Here is a 26,503-nt window from a genome sequence, read left to right as displayed (position 1 = left end):
GTGAATTTCCCACAATCGGGACTATTCTCTTCTTGTTGGAGTGGACCTTCCCTACGATTAAGTTGTTTCTTGCTCCTAATAAATTGTTTTCTTGTTCTGGTGTTGGCGATGACTTCTGTTTATAGGCAAACCCAAAGTGAATAGTGTCCTCATTACCTGCTGTATATGCTCCTTGCATTTGGTGTGGGAGTTTGCTCTTACTGACCAGTTGTCCAGGTAGAGACATGTATGCCTTGGCTTCCTAAGTGAGCTGCCACTGCTACTAGACACTTTTGCAAAGACTCTTGGAGCTGATTTCATTCCAACTGGCAGCACTTTGAACTTGTAGTGAGTTTTGTTTACCAAAAATCTCAGGTATCTTTTGAATTCGAATTCATCGGTTTGGCAAGTAAGCATCCTTTAGAGCAACGGTACTCAAAGTACGGCCCGCGGGCCGCCAGCGGCCCCACGGACCTAGCTTGGCGGCCCGCGAGACGCACACCAAACGCCACATCATAATGGCAGCAGTATGTAAACATAGAAGAGGGCCGCGGGAGCATGCTCCAGCGGCCCTCCTCTATGTTTACATACGGCGGCCATTGTTTATGGCGTTGCCCTGACGATCCTGGAAGCCAAAGCCCCATAAAAGTCAGCGCTTGCAGCTAACTTTTATGGGGCTTTGGTCGTCTGCTTCCTGTCACCGGCTCCACGTCTGCTGCCCGCCCGCCCGCCTGCCTGCCGTTCCACATTTGTGGCATCTTTACAGTGCTTTGAGTCAGGTAAGGCTCTTTGGTTATTTATTTATTTGTTTTTAATGTAGTGTGTGTTACTGGGGTAGGGGTGAGAGCAGATGGCGCTGTGTGTGTTACTGGGGTAGGGGTGAGAGCAGATGGCGCTGTGTGTGTTACTGGGGTAGGGGTGAGAGCAGATGGCGCTGTGTGTGTGCGCGCTGTGTGTGTTACTGGGGTAGGGGTGAGAGCAGATGGCGCTGTGTGTGCGCGCTGTGTGTGTTACTGGGGTAGGGGTGAGAGCAGATGGCGCTGTGTGTGTGCGCGCTGTGTGTGTTACTGGGGTAGGGGTGAGAGCAGATGGCGCTGTGTGTGTGCGCGCTGTGTGTGTTACTGGGGTAGGGGTGAGAGCAGATGGCGCTGTGTGTGTGCGCTGTGTGTGTGTGTTACTGGGGTGGGGTGAGAGCAGATGGCGCTGTGTGCAGATGGCGCAGTGTGTGTTACTGGGGTAGGGGTGAGAGCAGATGGCGCTGTGTGTGTTACTGGGGTAGGGGTGAGAGCAGATGGTGCTGTGTGTGTTACTGGGGTAGGGGTGAGAGCAGATGGCGCTGTGTGTGTTACTGGGGTAGGGGTGGGAGCAGATGGCGCTGTGTGCAGATGGCGCAGTGTGTGTTACTGGGGTAGGGGTGAGAGCAGATGGCGCTGTGTGCAGATGGCGCAGTGTGTGTTACTGGGGTAGGGGTGAGAGCAGATGGCGCTGTGTGTGTTACTGGGGTAGGCGTGAGAGCAGATGGCGCTGTGTGTGTTACTGGGGTAGGGGTGAGAGCAGATGGCGCTGTGTGTGTGCGCGCTGTGTGTGTTACTGGGGTAGGGGTGAGAGCAGATGGAGCTGTGTGCAGATGGCGCAGTGTGTGTTACTGGGGTAGGCGTGAGAGCAGATGGCGCTGTGTGTGTTACTGGGGTAGGGGTGAGAGCAGATGGCGCTGTGTGTGTGCGCGCTGTGTGTGTGTTACTGGGGTAGGGGTGAGAGCAGATGGCGCTGTATGTGTGCGCGCTGTGTGTGTTACTGGGGTAGGGGTGAGAGCAGATGGCGCTGTATGTGTGCGCGCTGTGTGTGTTACTGGGGTAGGGGCATTGTTTTGAAAAAAGGGGTGGGGTGGTTGTTCCCCCTCTAAGCCCCGCCCCCCGCTGTCACTTCAGTGCGGCCCTCGGCCGCAAACCATACTGCAATTTTGGCCCCCGAGAAAAAGTTTGTGAGTACCCATGCTTTAGAGCTATAGTTGCCATGCAGTCCCCTTTTGAAATTGTGAGAGGACTTCCTGTAAGACTGTCATCTTGAATCTTTGTCTCTTTATAAACTTGATGAATCTGATTTCTAGAATTGGGCATAGGGAACTCTCTAACTTTGGGATAAGGAACTATGTTGAGTAATTTCCTTTCTTGATCTCTGCTCTGGGCACCTTTTCTATTGCCCCCCCCACCCCGCCGGTAACTTCACTACCTCCCCGAGTAGAAGTAATGTTTCTTCTTTTGTATGGGCCTTTTTTGGTCCCCTTGCTGACGGTATCTTGACTTTCAAAATCCATTAGTCTGACAATATCTGCCTCCACTCCTGAAGGAAGTTCTTTAACCTGCCTCCTGCTGGTGTGGATTTTGAGACTGTCTTGATAAGGCCATTGTTAGCTGGGTTGTGCCTCTATTGGAAGATTGTCCCCTTTCCCTTGTTCTTCCCCGAAAGGATAGGTCCCCTTGCGGTTGAAACTGCCTTTGCTGCTGTGGCACAGATGATTGGCTGCTTCCTTGAAAGGCTTGATGTGCCAGTTTTGAAGCTACCTCCCTCTCCCAGTAGGCATGCATGTTGCCACTGCCCCTCTTCGTAAGCTACCCTGAAACTGCAACACCTCCATGGACTTGGCAGCCTCATTGTCCTTTACGTTGATTTAGTGTGTTATAAACCGTACTCCCAAATTACTGCTCCCTTTTGAAAGAGGCATTTATTATATTGGCCTGTTCCTCTAGCTTGAATCTCGAGATTCTTACCCATGAATGACAGCATAGTATGATGCCAGTCCTTTGTCAGTTTGCTGTGTCCCTTGCATCTTATGCCGATTTTATGCATGCATGTATTAGCAATACCCTTGCCCTCTTCAGCAAGATTTGCAGCTCTTTTTTTATTGCTCTGGCAGATGCTTCATGAGCTCCGCTATCTCCTCCCAGTTCCGCTAGGCATGCCTATTTAGGAGGGTGTTCGAATTTACAATACACCATTAATTAGCGACTCTCCTCCTTAAGCGGCACCCCATACTTGTCTGCAGCCTTTATAATGGCATGATTGTACATTTCAATGTTAGAGGATAAAGGCCTTGACTGATAACAATCTAGCCCTTTATCAAGGGAGTCCATCCCAAACTCATACCACAGATTACCACTGAAACATACTCCGTCCTTCTTGATCCTCTTCTTCCTGATAGGTTATTTCTTTCTGTAGAGGGTCAGGTTATTTATTTCTCCAGAGGGTCAGGTGTCATAGGAGGTTTGATGTCTTTGACATCGTTCTCACCATGGTCTTTCGGCGTTGCCATTTGAGGAACTCTAAATTCCTTTAAGGATGTGTTGAAATCTTTACTTTTTTTGTATCAAGGCAGCCATTTCAGCTCGATCCTTGCAGAGCGTTCTTCAGTATCGATGACTATATTTGTTTCGAAGGAGATTCGGTTGACAACATATTCGTCATAGAGCTTCTTGTCTCCTAAGATCGATCTTGTTCCGTGTCTTGACCTCGTCAGGCTTTCCATGAATGTCTTTTCAGGAGACACTTCTCCTGTGGCCTGCCTTCAGTCAGTGATTTTTCTAATTACAAATCTCCCTTTGATGCACTTGAGTCTGAAAAAATTGCCGGAGTCTCAAAAATCCCAGTGTTTGCCTGCAGCCTCTTGTCTTTCCTGGTCGGCTCTCCGTCGACTTCTAAGATTCTCAGGTTGGCGTTGGATGTTTCCCCTTCTGTGTCAACGTTCTCCTCCTTGTTGCTTGACATTCCCAGGTCTCTCAGGGATTATGTTGGTTTGCCCCGGCATGACATGGGTCCGCCTCTGCTTCTCCCTCATCTTCAGCATCTTTAACTTGAACCCGGCACAGCCACTGCTGTCTTTCCAAAGATAGGTGAGCAGGCAGAGGTTGCAGACAGTGTTAGTCCTGCAGCACAAACGTGGTGGCAATTCAGGCAGAACTGGAACAGAGTTTTTTTTCTCCCTCCACCACACCGAACAGGGAGACCATCCCTCCACCCCCCACCCCTGGGCATTCGCAAAACCATCAAGGAAAAGTTCCCCTTCACTCTAGAACTCTCTTCCAGTCCATGGTCTTCAATGAATTCTTATAAATAGTGATTACTTTGGCAAACTTCCTTCTTCCTCCCGCTGGAGTGCCTTCAGCCAAGCATCGAGCCCCAGTGGCGGAAAAAAAATATAAAGAAATCTGAAGATGGCGACCAAGATTGGGAGCTCCCAACGTCACAGGAAGACCAAATGGGCACCCATCAACTAAAAAATAAATAAATAAAAGAGCTACCAAAAAAAGTGAAGAATTCTGGGCACAACCACTAGATGGCAGAATAAAGCACACTATGTGAATCCAGAAATGATTCACACTGCAAAACAATAGTACTAGGTCTACACTTTGCTGCATAATTTATCGCTCAATAAATCAGCCTTTAAATATAGTTTGGAAATTCAACCATTTTTCTCCAAACATCATCTTGCAAGTTCAGAAAGGAAAATGTCACTTACCCAGTGTACATCTGTTCGTGGCATTAGTCGCTCAGATTCACATGCTGTGCATAGTCCGCCGTCTGGTGTTGGGTCGGAGTGTTACAAGTTGTTTTTCTTCGAAGAAGTCTTTGAGTCACGAGACCGAGGGACTCCTCCTACTTTGGTTCCATTGCGCATGGGCGTCGACTCCATGTTAGATTGTTTTCCCCGCAGAGGGTGAGGTAGGAGTTGTGTATGTTAGTAATAGTGCCCATGCAATGGAATGAATAAGTATGTACAAAATGAAGGTTAAAGTAATATATTTACAAATGTTGAAGATTACTTCCAAACGGCTACAGGCTCCCGGAGAGGCGGGTGGGCGCATGTGAATCTGCAGCGACTAATGCCACGAACAGATGTACACTGGGTAAGTGACATTTTCCGTTCGGTGGCATGTGTAGCTGCAGATACACATGCTGTGCATAGACTAGTAAGCAGTTATCTCCCCAAAAGCGGTGGTTCAGCCTGTAGGAGGGGAAGTAGTTTGAAATAAAGTTCTTAGTACAGCTTGACCTACCGTGGCTTGTGCAGATAACACGTCTACACAGTAGTGCTTAGTAAATGTGTGAGGCGTAGACCATGTTGCTGCCTTACATATTTCGTTCATTGGAATATTTCCTAGAAAGGCCATGGTAGCACCTTTCTTTCTGTTTGAGTGTGCCTTTGGTGTAATAGGCAGCTGTCTCTTTGCTTTAAGATAGCAGGTTTGGATGCACCTAACTATCCATCTAGCTATACCTTGTTTTGATATTGGATTTCCTGTATGAGGTTTTTGAAATGCAATAAATAGTTGTTTTGTTTTCCTAATTAGTTTTGTTCTGTCAATGTAGTACATTAGTGCTCTTTTGATGTCTAATGTATGTAGTGCTCTTTCAGCTATTGAGTCTGGCTGTGGAAAGAACACTGGCAATTCTACTGTTTGATTTAAGTGGAACGGTGAGATGACCTTTGGTAAGAATTTTGGGTTGGTTCTTAGAACTACCTTATTTTTGTGTATTTGAATAAATGGTTCTTGTATAGTAAATGCCTGAATTTCACTTACTCTTCTTAGAGATGTAATGGCAATGAGAAATGCAACTTTCCACGTTAAGTATTGCATTTCACAAGAATGCATGGGTTCGAAAGGTGGACCCATGAGCCTTGTCAAGACAATGTTGAGGTTCCATGAAGGAACAGGTGGTGTCCTTGGTGGTATTATTCTCTTTAGGCCCTCCATAAACGCTTTAATGACAGGTATTCTAAATAGGGAAGTTGAATGAGTAATCTGCAGGTAAGCAGATATTGCTGCGAGATGTATTTTTATGGAATTGAAAGCTAGATTTGATTTTTGTAGATGTAGTAAATATCCTACTACATCTTTTGGAGATGCATGCAATGGTTGGACTTGATTATTATGGCAGTAACAAACAAATCTTTTCCATTTACTTGCATAGCAGTGTCTAGTGGATGGCCTTCTAGCTTGTTTTATGACCTCCATACATTCTTGTGTGAGGTTCAAGTGTCCAAATTCTAGGATTTCAGGAGCCAAATTGCTAGATTCAGCGATGCTGGGTTTGGATGCCTGATCTGTTGTTTGTGTTGTGTTAACAGATCTGGCCTGTTGGGTAGTTTGACATGAGGTACTACTGACAGGTCTAGTAGTGTGGTATACCAAGGTTGTCTTGCCCATGTTGGTGCTATTAGTATGAGTTTGAGTTTGTTTTGACTCAATCTGTTTACTAGATATGGAGGGAGAGGGGGAAAAGCGTACGCAAATATCCCTGACCAATTCATCCATAGAGCATTGCCTTGAGATTGCCGGTGTGGGTACCTGGATGCGAAGTTTTGGCATTTTGCGTTTTCTTTTGTTGCAAATAGATCTATTTGAGGTGTTCCCCAAATTTGGAAGTAAGTGTTCAGGATTTGGGGGTGAATTTCCCATTCGTGGACCTGTTGGTGATCCCGAGAGAGATTGTCTGCTAGCTGGTTCTGGATCCCTGGAATAAACTGTACTATTAGGCGAATGTGGTTGTGAATTGCCCAATGCCATATTTTTTGTGTGAGGAGACAACTGTCGAGTGTGTTCCCCCGTTTGTTTAAATAATACATTGTCGTCATGTTGTCTGTTTTGACAAGAATGTATTTGTGGGTTATCATTGGTTGGAATGCTTTCAACGCTAGAAATACTGCTAACAATTCTAGGTGATTTATATGAAACTTTGTTTGATGTACGTCCCATTGTCCTCGGATGCTGTGTTGATTGAGGTGTGCTCCCCACCCTGTCATGGAAGCATCTGTTGTCATCACGTATTGTGGCACTGGGTCTTGGAAAGGCCGCCCTTTGTTTAAATTTGTACTGTTCCACCATAGAAGCGAGGTGTATGTTTGGCGGTCTATCAACACCAGATCTAGAAGGTGACCCTGTGCATGTGACCATTGTGATGCTAGGCACTGTTGTACGGGCCGCATGTGCAATCTTGCGTTTGGGACAATGGCTATGCATGAGGACATCATGCCTAGGAGTTTTAAGACCATGTTTGCGTGTATCTTTTGTGTTGGATACATAGCTTGTATCACCTTGTGAAAATTTTGAACCCTTTGTGGACTTGGAGTGGCTATCCCTTTTGTTGTGTTGATTGTCGCTCCTAAGTATTGCTGTGTTTGACACGGCAAAAGGTGTGACTTTGCATAGTTGATGGAGAAACCCAGTTTGTAAAGGGTTTGTATAACATAATCTGTGTGGTGTAAACACTTTGTTAGCGAGTTGGTTTTGATTAACCAATCGTCTAGGTACGGGAACACGTGTATTTGCTGCCTCCTGATATGTGCAGCTACTACTGCTAGACATTTTGTAAAGACTCTTGGTGCTGTCGTTATTCCGAATGGCAAAACTTTGAATTGGTAATGTATTCCTTCGAATACGAACCTTAGGTATTTCCTGTGCGAGGGATGTATCGGTATATGGAAATACGCGTCTTTTAGATCTAACGTTGTCATGTAGTCTTGCTGTTTCAGTAGTGGTATTACGTCTTGTAACATGACCATGTGAAAGTGGTCTGATTTGATGTAGGTGTTTAGTGTTCTGAGATCCAATATTGGTCTCAGACTTTTGTCCTTTTTCGGTATTAGAAAGTACAGTGAGTAAACTCCTGTGTTCTTTTGTGTTTTTGGTACCAATTCTATTGCGTTTTTTTGTAGTAATGCTTGAACTTCTAGTCCTAGAAGGTCTATATGCTGTTTGGACATCTTGTGTGTTTTCGGTGGGACGTTTGGAGGGAGTTGGAGAAATTCTATGCAATAACCATGTTGGATAATTGCTAAGACCCAAGTGTCTGTTGTTATCTCCTCCCAAGATTTGTAGAACTGTCTTAGTCTTCCCCCCCCCCCCCACTGGTGTTGTGTGAAGGGGTTGAGTGACTTGTGAGTCACTGCTTGTTTTGAGGGGTTTTGGGCCCTTGAAGTTTTTCCCCGGTTTCTTGGGAATTGGCCCCCTCTGTATTGGCCCCGAAAGCCTCCCCTTTGATACTGTCCCTGTTAGGTAGACGGTGTTGTTTGTAAGGTGCTGGCTTGTGTGGCTTGACCTCGAAACCCTCCTCTGAAAGTAGTTTTGCGAAGTGTGCCAAATGTGCCTCTGCCCTGCGGGGAATAGAGTGCGCCCATGGCTTTAGCTGTGTCAGTGTCTTTCTTTAATTTTTCAATTGCAGTGTCCACTTCTGGTCCAAACAATTGTTGTTCATTGAACGGCATATTGAGCACTGCCTGTTGTATCTCAGGTTTGAAGCCGGATGTGCGCAGCCATGCGTGCCTCCTTATCGTTACAGCAGTATTTATAGTTCTTGCAGCTGTATCTGCTGCATCCATAGAAGAACGGATTTGGTTGTTGGATATGTTTTGTCCCTCTTCAACCACTTGTTTTGCCCGTTTTTGGAATTCTTTGGGGGAGGTGCTCGATGAGATGCTGCATCTCGTCCCAATGGGCTCTGTCATATCGCGCTAGGAGTGCCTGCGAGTTGGCGATGCGCCACTGATTTGCAGCTTGTACTGCAACCCTTTTCCCGGCTGCATCAAACTTTCGTCTCTCCTTGTCTGGAGGTGGTGCGTCGCCTGATGTGTGCGAGTTGGCTCTTTTACGAGCTGCTCCTACGACAACTGAATCTGGTGTCAGTTGTGATGTAATAAAAGCAGGGTCTGTGGGTGGTGCCTTGTATTTCTTCTCCACCCTTGGGGTTATTGCTCTGCTTTTAACTGGCTCCTTAAAGATTTGTTTAGCGTGCCTTAGCATTCCTGGGAGCATAGGAAGGCTTTGATAATTGCTATGGGTGGAGGACAGGGTGTTAAAAGGGAAGTCATCCTCGACAGGCTCTGAATGTAGCGATACGTTATGAAACTTTGCTGCCCTAGCTACCACCTGAGCATACGCTGTACTGTCCTCAGGTGGTGAGGGCTTAGTGGGGTACGACTCAGGGCTATTGTCCGATACTGGGGCGTCCGAGATCCCATGCGTCCTGGTCATCTTGGCTCATGGTGGTATGAGCTGGTGATTGTGAGGGAGTCTGTGCCGTTGATATATGAGCTGCCGGTGGTGGAGAGGGTGGTGGAGTTACCTTCTTCACCACTTTTGCTTGTGGTGTTTTTTCTTGTTGTTGGAAATCTAGTTTCCTTTTTCTTCTGATTGGGGGAAGGGTGCTGATCTTCCCTGTACCACTTTGTATAAAGATCCGCTTTTGCATGCGATCTACAGCTGTTGTTTGTAATTCCTCCTCAAATCTGTGTTTTTGAAGTTGGGAGGACAGTGATTGTTCCTCTGAGTAGGAACTGGCTTTCGGTTCGGTTGCTGGGCGTTTTGGCACCGAAACGGTGTCTTTTGTTGTTTTCGGCTCCGAAGAGATTTACCTCTTTTTCGGTGTCGTACCTTCTTGGCGTCAACCATCTTCGGTGCCGCTATCTCTGTGCCGAGCAGCTTCGGTGCCGCTGTCTCGGTGTCGACCCTTTTCTGCGGCAGTTTCTCGGTCCCGAGATTGCTGCGTGCCTGTGTCTCGACCTGAGTCGGACGATCTCTGCACCAGCTCGCCCTTTTTCGGTGCCGATGGACGGTCACCTACTTTATGGGTTGAGCCATGGCCTGTCGGCAGTGGCGTCCCCTGGGCTTTGTCTGTTTTTCTGTGATGCTTGTTTCGACGTCTTACTCACGGTTTCTTCGACGTCGAATTCTTCGGAATCCGATTCGTGGATGGAGAATGTTTCTTCTTCTCCCTCTTCCTCGAACCGTTGTTGTCCTGTCGGTGTGGACGCCATCTGCAACCTTCTGGCTCTTCGGTCTCAGAGCGTTTTTCTCGACCGAAACGCTCGACAGGCCTCACACATTTCTTCTTTGTGATCGGGTGACAGGCACAAGTTACAGACCAAATGTTGGTCTGTATAGGGATATTTACTGTGGCATTTAGGACAGAATCGGAACGGGGTCCGTTCCATCAGTCTCGATGTTGCACGCGGTCGGGCCGACCAGGCCCCGACGGGGGATCGAAATTACCCCGAAGGGCTACCGGAGCTCTTCAAGATTCTGTGTCGATTCTAATCTAACCCGATACCGAACGAAACAATACAGACGAATTTTCCGTTGATTCTGACTAACTTTCCGACCCGAAACACGGAGCGAAAAGGAACACGTCCGAACCCGATGGCAGAAAAAAAAAAACAATCTAAGATGGAGTCGAGGCCCATGCGCAATGGAACCAAAGTAGGAGGAGTCCCTCGGTCTCGTGACTCGAAAAGACTTCTTCGAAGAAAAACAACTTGTAACACTCCGACCCAACACCAGACGGCGGACTATGCACAGCTTGTGTATCTGCAGCTACACATGCCACCGAACACACATTTACTCTCAAATACACTTTTCAATTTGGGTTTTAATTCAAAAGTATTTTTTTTTAAGCTGGAGAGGTACTTCTAGGTAGAGAGCTCCTCGACCGAGAGGCCTGCACTACGGCAACAGCAGCCCACGATCACATATCAGCTCTTCAAACAACTGCAACAACCATCAGCAACACTCCCTGCTCCTTTTGGCCTCCTCTACAGCAAACAAACTCTCTGGCTGGACTAACCTGGTCCCTGTATCCACTATGTGCTCCTTCGCGGTTGGCCTCAACTTATCACTTTGCCTCGGTTTAGCACAACCAGATGACAAGAGGTGCTATAAGCAGCTTAAAACTGAATATTTCTTGTTATACTGATTGGATTTATATTGCTCTTGCATCAGTTTCTTTGTTAAATGTACTATTTTTCTACACTATTTTCAGATTTTTGAGTTGCGTTTTCACTTTATTACGGTTTGTGTGCTGCATTATTACTGTACACATGCCTATATAGTAAGCCAGACTGCTTTGGGGTAAGCTACCAGAAGGTTAAGCACAGATTAATTTAGTGAATTTTGCGGTTCATCCTGATGATTATGGTTCCCAATTTCTTACATTGCTCGTTTCCCTTCTTTCCTCATTTATGTTATTTTATTTCAAGAACTAAATCTGGAAGAATCTGAATTTACAGGTCAGCTATTGCAAAAATCAGAATTTTGTCTAGTGTACCTAAATAAAGCTTTTTGGATCCACCTTTATGGTCTCGCACCTTTTTCTTCACAAACTGCAAGTAAACAGAAGTCACAAAAGGGAGGATACATCGGTTACCACTTGGAAAATGACACAAACTGATAAGGGAAAAAAAAAAAATCTCTTGCTCTGCCTGGTTTTGAAAACTGAACAGCAGGCAATATTAGTACAGAAAACGTTGTAGATGGCATTTCCAAAAACCCTTCTTGCACAGCTCATTTTAATAAAAAATAAAATAAGAATATGATACGTTACGTTTAAGTCAAACACCCACTTAATGAAAAAATGATAATCACAGAAGTCACCTGCCTCCACTGTAAGGAATATACAGCCAGTCTTGGATGGACTGCAATACTCTTTGTACCTCCTTGCTCCAGGGTGAAATCCATGCATTACTCATGGCTACCTTAAAGGTGGCTCCAAAGGATGGGCTTATGTTGCTCCTAGGTGGAAGTGGGTGGTTAGGCGAAGAAAGACCGCTAGTTCCTTTTTGGGTCAGCTACACCCCATTTAAAAAAAAAAAAAAAAAACGCAATTCCTAGCACCCAGTGGGCTTTCCACCCCCCTGGGAGAGAGTGAGTGAGTGAGTGAGTGAGAGAGACTTTACTCCCCACCCTGCCCTTTCTGGGTAGCAGAAAGACTCATACCTGGGAGGTGCAGAGTCAAGAAGGTAACCCCCACATCGACTCCCGTTTCTCATTTTCTCTCCACTGATGGGTGTGGCGGACTTTCACTCACCCCCACCTCCAAACCCACCTAAATGCATGTCAAATATACCCTAATCTCCCAAGCAAGAGAGTTGAAAGTCCACAATGAACTGGGTGGGATGTGTGCTGGGCCATCTTTCCATTTGACCCCACTCCAGACAGTATTTCTATCCACGGGGAGGCAGAATGGGCGATTTATCTGCCCCCTGGCCATTGCCCCTTCAGAGATGTTGGAGACTCAATTTTGTACAATGCTGAAAAAAATTTCTATCAGTGTGATGAAACATACAATACCGGAGTTTTGAAAACAGTCCAAACTACAAAAATTCAGTTTTTGATTATTTTTTATTTCAACACAGAATAACTTCAGTTCTCATCAACGTTGACTGTTTGGAGACCTGTAAAACAAAGTTAGAACAATTAAGTAAGCAGCAAAAAACAAACGTCGTCACCCAACAAACAAACATTCAAAGCAACTGAACTGACTGTATTCAAAATTAAACCAATAAGATGAAGTCATTCACTGGATTTAAGCTGATTTTTAATCATGCTAAGGCAGCACTTTCAACTGTCTTCATAACATCCATTCTAAAAACCCATGGGGAGTGTGACTGTACAGCAGTGTTCTTAACTGCTGAAATATGAACACGTGTATGAAAGCAGGAAAAAAGCTGTTTTAAACATGCCTAACTGTAATGATGGTTTCTAGGAATATGGAGCTGGCCCATGGTCGACAAGACTACAGCAGCACTAGCATTTGGGTGGTAATGCATACCCTACAACCTTACAGCAGGTTTTCTATTAAAGAAAAAACATTACAAGGTGGCCACAGATGCATGCTGGGTAACACTGGGATGGCAGTGAAAACAAGCCCTCTGCTACAGCCAAGTAAGGTCTAGGGCCACATGCTCTACTGCAATCTACAAGATAGGATCTCACAATGTGCATCACACAGCACTGCCACTACTTATCTCCACAATCACACTCAGACCTAGACCAAACACTCAGACATCAGCACAAAAAAAGAGCCAATCTCAAACATTCACCACACAACCAACAAACCACATACCAGATGATCAATGTGTATTCTGCAGTACTCCAAACACCCAGAGCATGAACACATGCATTCTTCATCAGAGCAACATGGTTTACCTTCCACATACACCCAGCCTAGAAATCCTTCCCACAGGCTACAATGTGCAGTCCTTTTGGTCCTACAAAATAGGCAAGTAACCAAAACCCACCTTCATGCCACTCTCCATAATGCAGTCAAGCACTTTCATCTAAAAGCTCCGTGGACAGAACAAGGATTTCACAGATAAATTGTGCGTCCTCCTCTAAAATTCATCAACTCAATACACCTACAATTGGATCTCCAGGTCATGAAAAAGGACACTTCTTAACCTCCGCAACACATCAAAATATTACACTATGTCTTCCAATCCTAACATCCCCCCTAAAGGCTGCATTGCGCATCTACACTTATGATGCTCTCAAAGCAAGCCTCCGGAAGCTCTAGACTAGGTACATCACCTCACCATAAGCTGAATTATGGTTTAACTCTTCAAGGTCAATCAAAAATACAAAACAACAAATCTTCAGATCCTTCAAATTATTTTCCATAGACAGTCCCGAAGTCTCACCTGCTCACTTCACAACCAATGGCAACATCCTACTTAACAACTGAGGCATTTCTGGTATACCATATGCACACCCACACTACAACTAAAAAGACCCAGGTGCAAGTCAACACTTCAGCACCCTGTACTCCAAATTTGCTGACAACAAACACTATCAGCAGACAAGAAAGAAAATGAAACCAGGATGATCCCACACTAGTGACGTTCCTCCACGAAACATGTATGGACGTTATCACACCAGCCAAGTACTATCCAGCCCCTCAAACACTGTTTACACCACGTACAGACTGATGACCACCACCTATCTGATGCTTATCCACCAAAAACATAAGTCATGCTATCTGCCAAAGACGGCAAGCAACAGTCCGTCAGACCTGGGGCACACCATGCCTCATTGAGGGCCTCAAGAAATAGGAGCACATCAGCCCCTCACTGACCGATCTCCACTCCCTTCACCTTGGCAGCCAGTACAATTCATAGCCATCCACATTATCTACAAAGCCATCACAAATGACACCCCTGTAAGACTGGAAACGAAGTGCAAAAAACAAACACAAACCCTCTTCCCCTCCCTCCCAGAATGATGTTCCTGTATTCTTCAGCACTGCCCCATTCCGGCTCCAATTTAGGAAAGAGCTTAAGATACACCTCTAATTAAAACTCCATCATCATGGAGTAACTAACTGTTCACTTTTCTCATACAAACCAGACATTCCTTCAATCACAAGTAGATTGACTTTACTATTGACCCTGTAAAGTGTTCCACTACCTTTTGGTAAGGTTCACACTAGCTGCAGGTCTGCTTAATATTTCGTCACATTATTATATCACAGTACTACTACAAAGACCTATAACACACAAATACAAGTTAGGCCATACCTTTAAACGTGGTGACTGGTACATAAGTGACCAATGTGTACAGCTTATTGGGCGAATCCTCATCCTCATTGCGTTTCCTGGATAAGCGCACACGCATGCGGTAAGGAACATTCCTAAATGGGACAAACAGTTTAACACGTATTACAGAATATAAGAAAGCCATCACATCCATAATGTGAGGCACAGCAATTTATCGCTGTTCATCACAAGTTCAACTGGGTAATTACTGTCTCCAAACTCCACAGACTCCAAGAGGAGCAAGGGGAATCTTAATTAGGAGATCAAACATACTCGTTCAAGGATCTTTTACCATGCGACATACTGAAAGATTTTTGTAGGGCTTGGGACATATTACAAGCAAACGTACATACATTTTATAAATATTTTGAAAACACTGAAAAATATACAGCGAGCAACTGTGTAGCTGAAGCAGCACACACATTTAATTTTCTGTGACGGAACAACTTTGCTTCCCGACCAAAGCCTTGTTTTGTTTTTCTTCACTCAATTCCACTATAGGGGATAGTCATGCGAATCAGTTCCATGTCAGTAATGGTACTAAGCTTCCATGTACATTCAGAAAGAGCCTGCTAAGCAAATGGAATAAAAGAGCCACCCTTACTACAAATCATGGAAACTGGTGTATACTTAAAGCTATGCAAATAAATATTCTGAAGGAAATATAGGAATGGAAACCTTTAGGATAAGGGCAACCCTCACCAGCATCTTGTGAGGCTATCAATGCAGACGACATTGTATTGTGAACTTTGACTCAGACATGGAGGAGGGCAAGTATGTAAGCTGCATTAGAGAACAAAGAGCTATAGTTAAGGGGGCAGCTTTGATGTGATTTATAGGAAATGGGCCATCAAGTTGAAAGTAAGTGTTTTTAATTGAGCTTGCCTGGGCAGACTGATCGGATTGCACTTAGATTTTCTGATTATAAGTGTGTTCTGAGGTCAGATCACTCAGCATCGGAGTGGTGGGTTCGAGGTAAATGCTCCAAAGCACTGAGGATTGCGTGCATGTTGGGCTCTTCAGGATTGGATGCGTAAAGTGTTTAATATGGGGGCTAGGAAGGATGATGACTGAGAAGAGAACAAAGTTCTTGTAGCAGGGCGAGATAAGAGTGTGGTCCAGACTCAATTCGTGCAAGCAATTAGGCTTCAATTTCTAGTCAAACAGGTAATTCTGTGGAATTGCTAAGAGTAGGGCCTTCGGCAGTAAATGGCTGTAACCCAGTATGAGAGAAGCAGCCTCATGAGAATCAAGTATATAGGTGCAGGAGTCTTGACGAAAGGCAGTTTTGTTTCAATGTAGCTGGACTAGGATGTTTGTTGACAGAGGGAGGTGGTAGTAAATGAAGTAATGGACATTTCATTCTGTTTTAGGATAGGAGTATTATTTTAGGTTATAGACCACAACACACTGATTTATTCTGACATTCTTCCCGATTTCGTTCCTAAATCGGTGCGTAGTTTGTAATGGCGAGATAAAGGAGCAGATTAGAGGGATTTAAATAGTCCGTCAGAAGAGATGATAGGCATTGTTTTCAGTGTCATCATCCATAGCCAAGCTTTTAGGGACTTTAGCCCATCATGAGGAGTTTGATATCAGAGGTATAGATCATGACCTTCCTATTACTGATGACGCGTAGCTCACAATTCTAGTCATGTTGACAGAGGAGGCAATATTACATTTTTCCCAATAATGGATGCTTGTATTTTTTTTTTTTTAGAAACACAAGACGTTAGGTATAACATTTACTTCACAAATAAAAAGAAGCCTATTTCTGCCAGGGAAAACACTCAAAATAAAACTAGACGCCTAGAAGTAATACAACCATCCATAAGCACAAGTCTGAAAGAAAACCATGTACTACCCAAAGCGAGCCGAAGTCCTACCAGAAAAGCCACAGAGTAAGTGTAATACCCTAATAAAATAAAAAATAATAAAAGCAACATTTTCTGACACTGCTTCCTTAAAGTACTGGCCGCTTTAAGTATTGTTTCTGTTTTGCTCGCACACGAGGGAACCCAAGCTTTCTAACATGGAAAGAAAAGAGGACTGAAGACAGTCCTAGTGAACCGTAGGAGGACAAGAAAAAGTTCATGGTCACGGAAACAAGAGAAAGAAATGCATCCTTGATATAAATATATAAATTCACAATTACACTGCTAATGTGCGGGCTAAATATATAAGTACACCATCACACCACAAAGTATTTTCAGTAAAGTCACGTTTTATAGTATTCACCTGGGGCAGACCCTGTCCATTATTTTAAAATAGTATAGTGCAGACCTGAAATGATTCTGTGTCTAACAGCTATTTTAAACATGAAATCAAAAACAATTTCACAAACTGTATGCATACATATCATTAAAGCCTAGCCGTCTACCGGCAACATACAATTTTTCCTATGCCAGTGCAAGCAACTAGGTAAAGAGTCGCAATAAGGTCAGAACAAAAAAAAACAAAAAAAAAAAAAAAAAAAAAACACACACACACACACACACACCATTACCATCAAGCAACAACAGACTTTATCTGAAAAAATGATGGCAATTATCAGTTTATTCAAATACTGCCATCAGAATTTCTATTCTTACTTATTTTCACCATACGGATTAAAGACATAACCTGGTCAAATTATTAAGAAACAAAACCACTTCTCCAAAATGAATATGCTCCTAAACCGCAACAATGGGAGTGGCCTAGAAGCAATAGAACATTAAATAAGGCAAACGACATAAATAACCGAAAATAGAATCATAAGCTTGGAACCACACTGTATAAGGTTGAACATGCATTTACTAAAGCAATCTAAGCCAGCCACTAATCAATAGCAGGCCACAGCCTAAGATAGTGAAGCCATAAGAGTGGTACGAAAACAACAATCAAAAAGTTAAAACTGTGGGAGGTGTAAACTATTTCTTACATAGTTCCACATGGGGCTTTAAAACAGTGCAATAGTACAAGAAACATGTAACAGTTTACTCAGTCTTGAGTGAAATCTAAAAAGGATTTCAAGCAGCACTCACGCAATCAAATTTTATGAGATACTTTTCAATGTGGCCAAAGATCTGAAATATGCATGCTTTTAGTTCAGTTCACAACTTGAATCCAGATTTTCTTAAAGCAATTCAAATCAGCATAATTTAAGACACTACTGCTCTTCCAATTCAAAAAGGCTATCCAGATTATATGGACTATTCTGGAAACTTCTCGTAAAAATAATTTTTGCCAGTAATTGCTTCTCAATTGTTAGCATATTCGCTGGTATTCTAGCAAATTAGATTTACAACTGAATTATTTGGCTTCTATTTAAAAATCACCTACTGGATAACCCTAGGTGGGCAGATGAGCTAAAATAAATTAGTGAAATAAGTTTGTATACCTGGCTCAGGAAAGCAAAATCTTAAGTAGGGAAGAACGTGCAACTTTGCAGTATCACTGTTACCTCGTGTCCTTACAAGGCTTCAATAAAGGCAAGTCTGTTCTGTACCTACTACAAAAAGAGCAGACCAACTGAGCTGCTAGACCTCATTCTGCCTTGAAAGAACAGCAACAAATCCAGAGGCATTTCTTGCTTAATCAGTAACCTATTGAGGATGTTATCAGGGGTGTGGAAATTGAAAAAAAATATATATATATACACTTGTCAGTGGCTGCATTATAAATCTAATTGTCCTATTTAAAAAATCCACTTGTCCCTTTGGTGCCACAGTTAGTGCAGCAACAGATCATGGCAATTTCATTATATAAGAGCTCCGATAATAGCATCTCCGATTATGCCATGGTTCATACTGAAGTACAGCTTGAATACAAGCAATTTCTTTCTTTTGCTACCTTTTCACAGTTCACATACTCGGTCTGAAAGTAGCAGTGAGCAATAGTTCCAGGGATGATATTCCCTTTTGAGGCTGTGCAAACATAACTTGCATGTTTTAGGGGTGTTCACTAGCTCCTTTATGATCTTTTTCCATACTGAGGAAGGTTGGAAATTTACTCCTGACAAGGGCAGAAGTAAAACTTCTTCCAGTATTGGGGAAAAAAAAGTGGTTGAAGTGAGCTTGTAACACTATTCACACGAGCAAATCTACACATGCAAATTTACTAGCGCTAAAATGCAGTTCACAAATATTTACTAGTAGTACAATTTCCTGGTCTACCTCTGTAAATTCTTGGGAATTCATGAAAGCCATAAATCTGCACTTATGCAAGGACATATACAACGGGATAACTTGTGACTTTCTTAAAAAATTGGGCCCCTAATTAGGTCGGACGTTAACGAAGACCTTTTGTTTTTATTGGCTGGCTTCAATGTGTGACAGCATTCTGCTCTTTTACAAGCAGTATATTTACACACAAAATAGATTTGTTTAGAGCCAGGGACTACTAAACAATGTGTGCTTTTTGAGACCAAATTTTTTTTTCTTGTTGCCAATGTTTGTTATAATAATGGTGCAGGCCAGGCAGCCCTCACAACAATTTTTTTCCAAAAACCACATCAAAAAGACACGCATTGACAAAATCAAAAGGCTGACCACCATTGTTGGGCCTATTGGCTTTGCCAATGCTTTGTTTTCATGTTTCCCATAACCTTGTTAATTATTACACTGATTTTCAATCACATATTTTAGCATGCATCAACATTTTACTAAAAGATGCTTCAAAGAAATAGGACTAAAGTTTTGCAGTAGTTTAGTAAAACTTTTTTTTCCTAGTTACATTTTTTGTGAACTTTTTATTTTTAAAGCAAAGAATCGAAATTGGTTTCATCCTTCAAATATTTGCATCTGATCGGCAAGCATTATATGTAGCTTTTTATTGTCTGTATACATTTTTGTAATGTAACTGCTCTTAGTAGTGCAGTCAGAGCTTAAATTTCCTTAGCGTGCTCTCACCCTAACAATAAAGGCTTTGCATTAATGAACCATAAATAGCAGCTTGAACAGCATTAACATATGGACACAAATATTACCTTAACTGCAGACAATGCCCTTGCCTGATCCCTGATGGGGGGCTGTAAACTGGCAGCTGAAGGGTTTGTGCTGTAGGGGGCTGGGCAGACTAGTCCCAAAGACAAAATAAACATGAAAACTTGTCCTTGACCCCTAACAATATGTCTTGGGCATCAGGCTATAGGAATTCAACACCAGTGACTTGTTTCTGGATACTGTACACACATGGGATTAACAAACTTGAAGAGTGTTCCCCATTTAGACTACTGTACGAACTGTAAAGTTTAACATTTGGCAGATTAGATAATGATGGGGCATGAGAATCCCATGATATTAAACTCCAAAGCCTAACAGTTGTCAAGACTATTTCGGGATCTCGTACTTAATCACTGGGTTTGAATGGTCACTCTAGTGAGTTTTCTGCCAAGTACAGTGTGTTTTTGTCTGCACCTCGGGTGATTCGCTAGAATTTGAGTACTGTAAGGATACAGTTGATCATAGACTGGAGCAACTGAACATAGGTAAAGACCACCAAAGAATCTAAGGCACAAGCCTGTGCAACGACACACGTTATGGGGGGTCTTGCATATGGATGTGGACCAATAACTTTGTTCTGTAACTCCCTACTTGACAAAAAAAAGGAAAAAAAAAAATGACTCAGAGTTCCTCGAAATTCACATTAATTAGCTCTTATTTATGAAGGATTTTTCGGTACAAGAAGCAAGCCAAACGAATCTGGAAGAGTCAACCCTACGCTAGTTTCTTAAACTGCTCATTACCATAAATGCTGCCACAAAGCACTGAAGAACACGAAAAATGGAATGGACAGACCACGAAAACAGGGTACAAGAGAGGAAATCGGGAACTGAAATGTATTGGACGGGAACAATTAACTAAATCTGGTGCTACAGTAAGTATAGGCTACTTACAAGAAGCAAAAGTATCAAATAATTCAAGAGAGGGCTGATAATTTATACCTCCTAGAACTACAGATAACCATTTTAAGCACAAAGCTCCCCAATCTACGACCTGGCAATGAGTGAGGAGAAATCTTATATTTTATTGGGCAGTCTAAAACTTCTTCCCCCGCCTATCAACTTCAAACTCCTGAAACACGTCAACCACTACCTATTACCACCAAGCAGGTGACCACCCAGAAGAATAAAGGTCATCACAACCCTCTTAAATTAGTCTTTCATATCGTCCATGATATAACTGAGCCATACCTCAAACAATACTATCCAGGCACACTTCCACCCATAATTCCAATAAAATAGCAAAAAAAAAAAAAAAATCTTGCCATTCCATAATCCGTATTGCCCTGTCCAGATTTATTTTTTTAGCTGTTGTGCACTGTTTAAATGGAGCCCACCCCAAGATACCATCTCTGTTCAGTGGTTTAGGTGAACCTTCAATGCCCTTCTCTAATCCCTTCAACCAACTTGGTGTATAGATTACCTTTTCTCACAACTTAATCTCTTCCTAGAAACCCACAACTGCGTGAATATGTAATTCACTTGCATGCAATCACTGTTTAGGTCTTCCTAATACATTTACTGTGGAGGTCTTCATCAATGCATTCACCTTATTACAGCACCCTAACCGAAACTTGCTATCTTACAATTTACTTTGTGCTTAACATCTCTGTAATAAAGGCAACTTCAACCAATAAATTCACCCCCACCATCTTTAATGATTCCGCCACTCAAGAAAAAAAAAAAAGTTTGCAAATATTGGGGCACTTTGCAGGTCTTTTTATGATACAGTGACCAACTTAAAATGTATGTGGAAACCACCCAGACCAGTGATGATGGAACTTCTTTTTAAGTGCCTAAGCACTTGAGATGTGGAGTGGGGTTGCCTCACTACAGCTAGTGAATGAGTATGTTGCTTGCACAGTCCAAAACTTACGAAAAGGGAATGGGTTCATTATGTATTACTAGTATGCAATATTTAGTACATCACGACCCCCTCAACCTCGGTGAGAATGATACAACAGCTGTTATTCAAACTACACTCAGTATCTGGTAAAAAAAAAAAAACTGCAAGAGCACGAACCCGTCAATGAGTGAAATCTTGGAAGTCTCACTGGTCTATCTGCAGACAGCCACCACAATTTCTGTACAGCAAAATGTAACTTTAATCACATCCATGCAAAGCAATCAGAAAGGTACACGTGGCAGCTTTGAGCTGAACAAAAAAAATCTGCAAGAAACAATCTGCCACTTAACCAAACAGCAGTATTAGGCAATCTGCAATGATGGGCAGTCACTGCATGACCATAGAAAAACTAGAAACAAGAGTGGCAAAGCATCGAATAGTAGGTGTACATCGACCTCAAGAGTTGTGTGGAAGAATGTTCTCATTTTTTGGTTAACATCTTTCTATTAGGTTTTCCGAAACGTACAAGAGGGAGGGGGGACGGAGATAAGAGGAAGGCGGTACCGTGTGCATTGTACATGTCAGGTGTTTGAGAACCAGTCCATAGCACTCTCGAAGGCTCAAGTAATCGTACACGGTGGTTGAAACGAGCTGCATGCATAACGATACACATACCACGTAGGAAAAACATGCATTTTGTGTGTAGGGGGTCTCGAAGTATGGGGTGCAACTGGGAGGGGAGAACCAGTGGGTTTGCTGGAATGGTGGTCTGCATGCGGGGTGTATCACTTCAAGATATCTTGAGGGATGAACGATCAATGGAAAAAAGTTGTATGTATAAAGAGAAATAAATGCTACCAAGAAAATTGTCAACCCACATCTAAGGAGGATAGGCCACAGAGGATTCAACCCTTCAAAAACTTAACTAGGCTTAAAACCAGGGAAGCAACGTTTTAATTTAGCGCTATGCTGACAACTGTTGCGTGGTCTTCACCGTATTACAGCAATATCCGGATTAGCAGGCACTTACACATCTAAATAAGTTGTCGTGAACGGTTTTAAAAATCACGTTTACCCATGTCACGTTTACTTAAGACCATGGTAGAGAACAAAAGCTAAGGTCAAACTCAATATTCAAAGAAAGGGTTAAACTTCTATTCATTAAGTGATGCAAACCTTTAGTCAAGGACAAAAAGAACAAGTGATGGACGGAATGCTGAACAATGGCAAACATTCACCCCCAGTACAGAGATCTGGGCCTAAATCCATCGTTTTTTTGCTGCCCATGCCATTCCAGTTTGGACCCAGCCATATGCAAATCAGTCTTGACACTGTTCCCCATGGGTACAGTCCAGCCTGAACTGCCAGTCTTCCCTGGACTGGAAACAAGCATCCAGGGACCAGTTTCGGGGTTTCACCCCTCATCAGCCAGGCTAGCTTGAATCCCAGTGGCATGGGGAGCACGGGACCCACGTCTGGACATACCCTTCCCACTTAGGGCGACAAATGCATAAAGAACAAGTGATGGAATGTTTGATTTGCTCTGCATTCCGTCCATCTTTTCTTTTTGCATTTGTCACCCCTGAGTGGGAAGGGTATGCCCAGACGTGGGTCCTGTGCTCACTGCGCCACTGGATGATTCAAGCTAGCCTAGCCGATGAAGGTTGATACCCTGAAACCGGTCGTAGGACGCTTGTTTCCGGTCCAGGGAGGACCTGGCTTGGCAGTCCGGGCTGGACTGTTCCCATGAGGAACAGGGTCAAGACTGATTTCCATATGGCTGGGTCCAACCTGGGGTGGCGTGGTGAGCAAAAAAAACAATGGATTAAACTCAGATCTTTGTGACTGGGGGTGAATGATTTAAAACTTTAAGAGATTAAAGAAGGACCCAATATCAGAAGTTGTGTATTACATGTGTGTTCTGCAACCATTATGGCAGGTTTTGTAGTTTTGAATAGGTGAAGGAAAGGATAAATATGTTGGGCATGTATCAAAAACATCACATTCGATAATATATGCCAGTTTGCTGAAAAACACTAATGTTCAGATTGTTATACACTCGATTCAACATGGATTAGTTGCTATAATTAGAGCACCCACCTGATTCCTTTAGCCCAAACTGCTTTGTTTAGCCTTGTGTCGATGCGCACATCCGGAGTTCCCATCTCCTTCACTGCAAATTTACGGATTGCTTTCAAGGCACGGGGCGCACGCCGCTTGAAGCCACTAAAATATGAAAATGGTGATTATGTACTTTATTCCTTTACACATAACTTCGGCATACACAACTTTCAAATAGAACTGTGACAATCATCACTGCACAAGTCATGGGACAGCAGTGCAGTCAATGAAACAAATACAATAAATTCAGCATTGCAAACGTTTTGAAACAGCAGCAAAACAGAATCCAAGGAAAGAGCGTTAGGTAACAAGAAAAACATTCGAATTGGTGCATAAGTAGACATTGCAATTTTACGAGCTATAAGGCTTTCCCCACTTTACACATCAAGCACCATTCTTGCTCTTTAAAGTCTGCTAAAAAGAAGTCCGGCCCAATTCCACGTGACAGCATTACAATTCAGAAATTATCACCGCTCTGGGTGGTGAAGTGCAAAACCGAGGAAACGCGAAACACAACAGGTGCTGTTTTAGAACCTGCTATACAAGTCAATCCATGTTTGTACTTTCGTACTCTTGATCCTGGGACAATTCCACACCTACAGCGGACAAAGCAGTCATTACTGCATCATTATCACGGGGTTTGGCACATACTCTGAATGACTGGTCACAGAAGCACTCACCCTTCTGCTCGGAAGAACAATTTTCACAAGGTTGAAAGTTGACAAGACATTAAAAAGACTATAAAATCCGATACAGCACAAGAACAGTAAAAATAACATTTGTTTTCAATAAAATAAATTAAAAAACACACGGGCAATAACCAAAAGGGAGAGGGGCATGGAACATCAATTCACCAATTTGGCCACTACCAGCGCTCGAGTGATGGGAGAAATAATACTCACACTCCATGAATTCGTTTGTGGACATTGATGGTGTATTCCCTAGTTACCACCTCATTGATGGCAGACCTGCCTTTCTTCTTCTCGCCTCCTTTCTTTGCAGGAGCCATATCTGAGGACAAAAAAATAGACCAACCTTCAGGAAAATATTTTAAGGACTAAACAATAGGTCTGTGCAATACTGTGTAAACTACGGCATCCAATGAACCTGCAAGGCTAGCAAATCAAAATAATGCACGTTAATGAAACGTGTGCGTCAGTAAAAGAAAACAAAAAAAACGCAAACATGCAGGACATTTGTGAGACAATTTGACAGTCTACGGCCTTTTAAACACACAACAGCTGATGGGGGAATACTTGCGATTAGTATAACTACTAGCAATAGCTGGGGTAACAATCCAAATCATATTTCCTTTGCCCACCAAGCCAGTTCACATTGGGCCCAGTCATGAGCTAGTCAGTCCTACTCCAATAGGAACAGTCCAGCGGGAACTGCCAAGCTCGGTCCTCTCTGAACCAGTGCACAAGCAAAGCAAGACCACTTTAGGTCTAATTAGATCTCTTCGACTGGTTCCAGCTTAATTCACGTGGCCATATACCTGACTGGCGAGGAGAAGGTGCATTTCTGTTTATCAATCGCAGACTTTAATAATGTATGTAGCCCAGTAAGGAAATCTACCTCCTAATTACAAGCTTGTTCGAATTTTCCAACAAGTGAAACCAGAGAGTTTGGTAAGGAAAGGTCTCTGTGGAGAATGCAGGACATTTAGCAGAACACCCTTGTTACTAGGGACTGTCCTTTCATACATGTGCCAGAAACCATCACTTGGCTCAAATGCCACATTTTTCGGACTCTGTAACATGGCTGTACACTAAATCTGACCAAAAGGAAGATAAGGAAACTTTATCTAGGGTCTCAGACATGAGTACCACTCTGTTCTAGGACTGACCTGGCGAATCGTGTTTTTAAAAAACATTAACGATGCCTAAAATGCCAAATAAGCCTAAAAAATGAAAACGGTATCAATAAATATCGCATTTCGTAAAAACGTTTTCGGACGGTATGTCCACCGTCCAACATTTCCCTTCGCCTAAACTACCTTAGCAATCGTGGACTCGTCTCTAATTTTCATTGGACTTGAACGCGAATAGTTTTTGGATATTTACTTCAAGGTGACGCTTATTTCCGTTGCGACCTCCTATGAAATGTGTTGAAGTGGTATAACGCTTGCAGAATACGCTACACAGTTAATATATAGCTATTTGCAAAGCACTGCTGAAAATAGTTGGCTTTTGACGAGGACATAACCTCACAGAGAAGTAATGGTTTGCTTAAAAACTTAAAGGAAAATTGTTGTTCTATGGGAAACCCTTACAAATGTATTCTATGCAAGGAGTGGGCTATAGGGGAAAAGTTTAAATGTCCCTAGTCTTAAGTATACCTATCAAAGCGGCTTCGCCAAATCCCCTTACCGAAGTCGCACTGATAAAATGTGCAGACCGGGAGTCCCAAGCCAGATGGGCTCGGGGGCTGGGGGTGTTAAGCAATATTATTGTGAGGGTTGAATAAAGAGGTATTCAACCAGACAACGGCCACAAGCACTACAAGTAAATAGAACGGCATACATCGGGAATACAGCGGGTTCAGCCTACCGCTTGAGCTGGCATGATCAGAGCCCTCTTTAATGCCGGTGGCTAGATTGGGGTGCAATATGGGAAGGCGCAGACCAACACGAACACCTTCAACAAAGTACAACCGGTTTCACTAAGCAAGGAGTTGGGAAAGGGAAGGATGCCAACAGATCGTTCCAGGGGCCTCAGAAAGGCGACACTCACCGAAGCAGAGTCAATGGCGGAAAGGAAGAAGCAAGGGATTGTGGGACAGCTTACACACCGACCTGGGCCATACACTTCCGGGTTACGCGGAAACGAAACACGTACAAGAAATCTTCGTTGCTATGAAAAAGTGGAGCCTCAGAAACACAGTCGGAATAGAAGCATTATGATCTTTCCATGTTCAATTAGTTTCCATTTTTTCGTGTCAGAACATTTTTTGTGATTACTTACGTTCTGTCCGATGAGGTAAAAACACCAAGCACTGGCAGTGCCTTTTATTTTAGATTTGGGATATCGAAAAGCCCTGCCACTATTGGACACGTTTGGGGTGTTCGTTTTAGATTGGCAGGATTACAATGCGCGTATAGTGAGCCTGGCAGCCTGCATCGTCAGTTGTGGGCGGGGAACGGTTAATTCAGAGGGATTTCACTATTATTGTTATTAGTTGTAAGGTTGTTTTGAATTTTAAACTATATGCTCTA

The 26,503-nt window shown here is 43.2% G+C and overlaps 1 protein-coding gene across 1 annotated transcript; it reads right to left on the bottom strand.

Annotated features, from left to right (window-relative positions):
• Nucleotides 1-12,127: 12,127 nt before the first annotated feature.
• On the bottom strand, nucleotides 12,128-26,124 carry RPL31 (ribosomal protein L31). The gene is made up of 5 exons (XM_069204405.1): nucleotides 26,022-26,124; nucleotides 24,189-24,297; nucleotides 23,266-23,391; nucleotides 14,321-14,433; nucleotides 12,128-12,199 (listed from the first exon to the last, which is right to left on the bottom strand). Exons 2-5 carry the CDS (start codon nucleotides 24,293-24,295, stop codon nucleotides 12,168-12,170), a joined length of 378 nt encoding a protein of 125 aa, XP_069060506.1. The 5' UTR covers nucleotides 24,296-24,297; nucleotides 26,022-26,124; the 3' UTR covers nucleotides 12,128-12,167.
• Nucleotides 26,125-26,503: the final 379 nt, after the last annotated feature.

The sequence above is a fragment of the Pleurodeles waltl genome, chromosome 8 (assembly GCF_031143425.1).
Source record: "Pleurodeles waltl isolate 20211129_DDA chromosome 8, aPleWal1.hap1.20221129, whole genome shotgun sequence".
NCBI classification, from domain to species: domain Eukaryota; kingdom Metazoa; phylum Chordata; class Amphibia; order Caudata; family Salamandridae; genus Pleurodeles; species Pleurodeles waltl.
Note: the sequence above shows the minus strand (reverse complement) of the source record. Positions and strands in the feature narration are given on the sequence as shown.